The sequence below is a fragment of the Paramacrobiotus metropolitanus genome, unplaced genomic scaffold (assembly GCF_019649055.1).
Source record: "Paramacrobiotus metropolitanus isolate TYO unplaced genomic scaffold, Prichtersi_v1.0 Parri_scaffold0000116, whole genome shotgun sequence".
NCBI lineage: Eukaryota > Metazoa > Tardigrada > Eutardigrada > Parachela > Macrobiotidae > Paramacrobiotus > Paramacrobiotus metropolitanus.
The window spans coordinates 129,165-135,164 of record NW_026570336.1 but is presented as its reverse complement, the minus strand read 5'-3'; the positions used below and the strand labels follow the sequence as shown (position 1 = coordinate 135,164).

Genomic DNA, 6,000 nt, shown 5'->3' with positions numbered 1-6,000 from the left:
TTTTTACACAACTTACAGTATATCATGAATAATTTTATTAGTTTTTATTTCTCAATATGTACAAGGCGAGCTTCGCTCAACAAATATGATCAAAGGAAGAGTTTGTCCCAATTAACATGAGAAGGGACTGTATGATTAATTTATCACTGTGCCAAGAGTTAACGTACTCTGATTTTTTACTACGTGCTTTTACTTATAACAGCTGTCAGCTGTTGAATTTGATTTCCGTCTGCATATACCAATTTGTGGTTGCAGTCTTTCCGTAAAATCCTCCGAAAATGGAATAACACCGAGTTGCACTGCAACACATAGTAGTACAAACAGAGGGCTGGACAGTGGACAGATACTGTATAGTTAGGTATACTGATGCAGTTGTTGAGTGGCTACTAGTGGTCTCCGTCTGTTGGAGGTCTGGCTATCTGCAAACCGCCACCGATTTCTCTGTTGTGCGAAGCAACCGTTTGCCGTAATAAAATGATCACAACTGTATACGTAGCAGGCGCACAGCTGACACCGGTTCAGTTACTCGTACTTACCTTCTACGACTATTAACTATTAACAGAAAAATATACAAAAATACCAAAATCAGCGAAGAAAATTTGTTATTTAATAAATAAACATAAACAAAATGAAGCGGCGTGCCAGAGAAAGTGGGAGAAACATTATTTTTGTTTTTTCTGAATTTCGTACAACCTCTGAGAATTTTCGAAGTGCGAGAATTGCGAGAAGTGCGAGAATTTTCTCGGCCAAAATATCTCTCGCTTTACAATGTGCCGCTTAATATAAAACGAGTTCATGACAAAACAACCAATCAGCGACCGTACATGCTGCCGTAGTTGAAGTTCTGCGGCTGATAGGGATAGTACACTGACTGGAAGGGCGACGCCGTGGTGGTCACGTTGGGGTGGTGGTCGTCGGCGTGGGCGTGGTGGGGGGCACGTAGCCGTCGTAGTCCCCGTTGTAGATCATGTAGTTCCCGCGGTACCGGTCCGTCCGCCCCACGAAATCCAGCCCGATGTACGGGTTCAGGAAGGGATAGCCCGGGAAGAAGGCCGGCCGCGCGAACTTCCCGAACCCGCCCATGATGCGCCCCAGTTGCGGGAGGTAGGGGTTGGGGCCCAGGGCGCCCACCGGCCCGAACGCTGGGGGCACCGGGCCGCTGCCCAACGGGAACCGGCCCCCCACCGCCGCGTTCCCGCTGTTCAGCGGCAATCCGGGCCCGGTGCCGTAGCCGTTGCCGTACGCGTAGCCGCCGTTGCCTTCCAGGCTGTTGTACGGTCCCGGACCGCCGTAGGCGCGGCCGGCGGGGGATTGGGTGTCGTCCTGGACGAGCTGGCGGTCGCTGGCCTGGACGGGGTCGTCGAAGCCGGGGGTCTGCTGGTAGATTAGGGAGGAGACGTCGGGGATGCCGGAGGCCGGGGGCGTCAGGCGGTAGCGGGTGGGGAGGGTGTCCGGGGTGTCCCCGGCGGAGGCGTCGTAGAAACTGGGGTAGTAGGGGTTGGCGGCGCTGCGCAGACCGCTCCACAGCATGTGCACCATCAGGACAACTGCGGGGCGCAGAAAAACCGGAGTGGAGATTAGTGGTTCTCACGGTGTGGCAGTGCTGGGAAAAAGCAATTAAAATTCAGTGACTTACTTGTGGAAGGAGCGGGTTGCAAGAAACTTGGCCAGCGCTGTATCCGCATGGTGTATAATTGTTATATAATGTTGTTATATAACTTTGCTGAGTCACGGTGACTGCGTATCGCCGTTCGCTTGTTCCTCGGTCAATAAGAAGAAGAGAAAAACTGTAGGTGAATGTTTTCGGGAAATTTTATGGAAAATTTTCAAGAGATCGTATAGTACAGAATTCCATCGGATCCACTGGGTCTTTCAGCGCGTGATATAAGTGCTCGGCAATTGGACGATATTGCCGATGTGCGAGAGTCGCGAGATGCAGCATGACTGCCGAGATTCTGCTGCTTTGCTGCAGCAGACTACACAACAATGACAATGCATCCGTGGCCTCGTTCTTTTCGATTCTTTCACGCCAGCAACTATGTCGAGCCATTCTGCTGAAGAACAGCAAGTAAACAGTGATGCCGGCACTTACATTATACAGTGCCGGTATTATACAGATACACGAGTACAAATAGATAATTATTGTACCTGGAATTAAGCCGCACCAAGTCAGCAGAGAAAGCAAGGGTATACTGCGCACTGCTGCTGGAAGCTGGACACGCTGCAAACCATCCTAGTAAAATTGTTAACGGAAGTTAGGAGCCGATGCTGAGCGTAGGAAACTGCCAGCTGCAGAATGGCTGCACAACCGGCACCTGGATTTTTTCACTGGCAAGCCGCTTAAAATTATTTTTACCGGTTATTATCGGTGCGTACGAAGTACGTACATACATTGCGCCGCAGCTGTCACTGTCCGGTCCGCGGCTATTGGCACAGGCCTGACTGGACACTCGACATTAATGGAAGAAGAGCAACAAACGACGCGCTGACACGGCGAACGGCCGGCTTATCATGCCCGCCCGCGGGCGTGTTATCACGGCGACCCCGCGTGTTGTCCTTTGAGCGTACAGTACGCGCACATCTTCGACTATGGTAATTATCGTGTCATCGTCGCCCGCGGCGTTCAGCTCTTCGATGGAAACAGAGATCTTGCATACCCGTACCCAACCTGGCATGTACTGTGATCAGGCGAAATAAGCATAAATATTCATACACAAAAATAATTACACAATAAATATAAAATGCACTAATTAATCAGTGCGTTAATTATCCGGCAGTTTGCTGACCATGTACTCTATAATTATATGATAATTATTATTACCTGTACAAGCAGGCACGTACAGATATGAGGAGTTTAAATCGATGCGTGTGTTTGCGTTCAAAAGCAAAATTTCCATTAACGGTTGACATCTGATGTGCGACTGCGAACGACTTGACTAATTTAAAGTATCATTAAAGCGATACGGTTTCCTTCGAACTGCGCCGTACGCCGGAGAACGGCCGGCATCAACAGGTGCATTGTTCTAAATTAGCACAGCTACAAGGCTGCATCGTTAAGCAGTGTAAAATCGCCACCGCTCCACCCGATGTGCCATTCGCGGCATTGTCAACGAAATCGTTTTGGTTAAAAATTAGATGCGGTAGCCAAAGCAGCTGTAACCGGGTGTAGATAGAATTTCTCCTTTACCCGAAAACACGAGGAACTGATCGTTTAGTTGCTGACCTGCCGTTAACGTGATCCCCATCCTTCGATCTCACGAAACGCCCAGGACCGGGCCCTATCATGGCGTCAACAAGGCAATTTGTTGTTCCTCTTCTCATCTTCACCTTGTTATTATGTAAGACATGAACTGACCACAACGTCGACTAATATAGTCTGTAGTTATTATTCAATTTTTAGGTACTGAATCTACTGATTACTAGGAAAAGGTCACTTCTATGCGCGTCAAGATTTTAGGCCGCATACCATATATAACTATAAACTGGAAAGTGTTGAAAATAGGATAGGAAAGTTTATTGCAATTTTTAGTGCGGATAGAACTGAAAATACACTACCAGTGTAGTAACATTAAAATAAAAATGTTACAGTAATATAAAACACTATTAAACAGTTACAGTATAAAAATGCTACAGTGACATAAAAATAAATAATGTGATAACCAAATTTAGGCGTTGCCATTATATTTGTAATGTAAATAAGATATTAATAAAACTTAAACAGTACCATGTTATTTATAAAATATTACTATTGATGGACAATATTATGGCAGTAAGTTAAATTATGCCGAAGAGGTGTATCTACTGTATACCGGCAGTGTTTGGTGTGCAGGTGATACGGTGTTTGCTGTGGGACCGGCCGGCGGGTCGGGACACAAAGCCCTCCCGCCCGTCCTCAAAGCCGGCAGCGCCAAGGACACCAAGACGGCGGTGAAGGCGGTGGAGAGTGTGAAGAGCGCGCCCGCGGCGGTGAAGCAGGCGACGGCGGCCAGCAGCACGGTGGCCTGCACGCCCAACATCTGGCCGGCCATCGGGAAGAACGGGCAGTGCGCCGCCACCAGCGCCCTCGACACGCAGTGCTCCATGCTGGAGGCCGCCGTGTCCGATGACTGCACCAACTTCGACGGCAACTGGTGCTGCTACAGTAAGTGCCACCGGCTATCAACAGCCGTGGAAAGTATCCCTAAATAATTGCCAGTTTTATTATTAGTACTTGTACATATGTACATCAGTTGATTAAGCAGATCCAGATAAAGTTAATTTCATGTACTTATTTAAATTTTGCTTTATCTGTTTATTTTTTCTTTATTTGTTATCTTTTATGTGTTTTTTAGTTTACTCCCGTATGATTTTACTTAATATAATTGACTATGTAAGTTGATCGTTTTAATGGGCAATAGCCACCAAGATAACAATGATTGCAAGCGCCAGTAGTTGCTAGTTAAAATTTAAACATTACAAAGCAACCAAAATCTCTATCTTCTCTTGGATTGAAAGGTAACGTGCTCAAGACAGCCGTGGCATTTCCTTGATCGTTTTACCCAGTTGATCGTTTTACCCAGATATCCTACTTTAATCTGTATTTAGTTGTACCTAAAGTATGTGTACAATAAGAAATAATTATTGGTAAAATTGCGTGATATTGCAGCACCGGCATTAGGCGGCGCCCCCGCTACCAGCGCCCCGATGGCGGCGGCCACGACGACCACCGTTGGAACTGCCACCACGACGGGCCGCCTCACCGGCACCAGCCAGGCTTCCAGCTCCACTACCACGTCCGCCCGCACGGGCATCACCGCCACCACCTACAAGTACAACACCAACAGCAACAGCAATAACATGAACACAAACAGCAACGTATACAACAATAATAACAACAACATGAACAATTATAACGGCAACAGCAACAACATGAACACCAACAGCGGCGCATACAATAATAACAACAGCAACAACTACAACGGCAACAGCAACAATATGAACACCAGTAACAACAGCAACTCGTACAGCGGTAATTACAACACCAACAGCAACAACACTAACAACAACAGCAGCAGTAATTATAATAATAACAGCAACAATTACAACGGCAACAGCAACAACCGCAACGCCAACCGCGGCAATATGAATCAGAACATGCGCGGCCGACCAATGCCCATGGGCGGTAATCGCATGCGCAACCGCGGACTAGACGATCAAGCCTAACACATCGCCACCATACGAGACGTAATTGTCCTGCCTCGCGTCGCTCTTACCAAATTCCTAGTGTTTCTAGTTTTCAATAATTACTTTACCATAATTATTCTATGGATGCCAGATTTTCGAAGCATACGTTGTATGTACGCAATACTGTTGATTTTTACAGCCTGGTGCTTGTACACGGAATTATGTATCTACGTATATGTACAGATTTCAAACATACTGTAACAATACTTAATTACTGTATGTAATTTATAAACAAGGATTTTAATCTAACTTGCAGTCTGGTATACGTGCAACCATGCTGTTGCATAAAATGGCCTTGTAGTCGCTATTATTGGCAGAAAGGTCATGGGAATAATTGCTGCGCGGTAGAGTGCGTACACGAGTACAATACATATCAGCCGCGTACAATGGAATTATGTATCTATATGTACAGATTTTAAACATACTGTAACAATACTTAATTGCTATGTATAATTTTATAAACATGTACATGTACGAGCGTGTCCCGTAATTTCTAACGCAAAGGTGCAGATAGCACGTATTAAGCGCTATGAGCGATCGCAACTACAGTACTACGTACGCCACAATAACCAATTTACTCCTCTCAAGATTTAAGGCAAACAAAATTATACAAAGAAAAGACGTTGGTATTTCATAATTTATCTGGATAGTTTCTATGTTTATCACGCATCGGCCATGCCAAATGCATGTCGAGAGTATACCGCTTTCGCGTGGTGCACCGTAGAATGGAGTTTGCGCGTAACCCGTGGAATTTTCTTATTAAATTTTGTTTATAAA

At 46.0% G+C, this 6,000-nt stretch overlaps 2 protein-coding genes across 2 annotated transcripts; one reads left to right on the top strand and one right to left on the bottom strand.

Annotated features, from left to right (window-relative positions):
- Window positions 1-598: 598 nt before the first annotated feature.
- Window positions 599-2,248, bottom strand: LOC129598154 (uncharacterized). The gene is made up of 3 exons (XM_055495923.1): window positions 2,149-2,248; window positions 1,637-2,054; window positions 599-1,547 (listed from the first exon to the last, which is right to left on the bottom strand). The coding sequence occupies exons 2-3, from the start codon at window positions 1,683-1,685 to the stop codon at window positions 895-897; spliced, it is 702 nt and encodes a 233-aa protein (XP_055351898.1). The 5' UTR covers window positions 1,686-2,054; window positions 2,149-2,248; the 3' UTR covers window positions 599-894.
- Window positions 2,249-3,056: 808 nt separating this feature from the next.
- LOC129598162 (GATA zinc finger domain-containing protein 14-like) lies at window positions 3,057-5,467 on the top strand. Its single transcript, XM_055495928.1, has 3 exons — window positions 3,057-3,338; window positions 3,830-4,141; window positions 4,646-5,467. The coding sequence occupies exons 1-3, from the start codon at window positions 3,284-3,286 to the stop codon at window positions 5,200-5,202; spliced, it is 924 nt and encodes a 307-aa protein (XP_055351903.1). The 5' UTR covers window positions 3,057-3,283; the 3' UTR covers window positions 5,203-5,467.
- The last annotated feature ends 533 nt before the right edge of the window (window positions 5,468-6,000 follow it).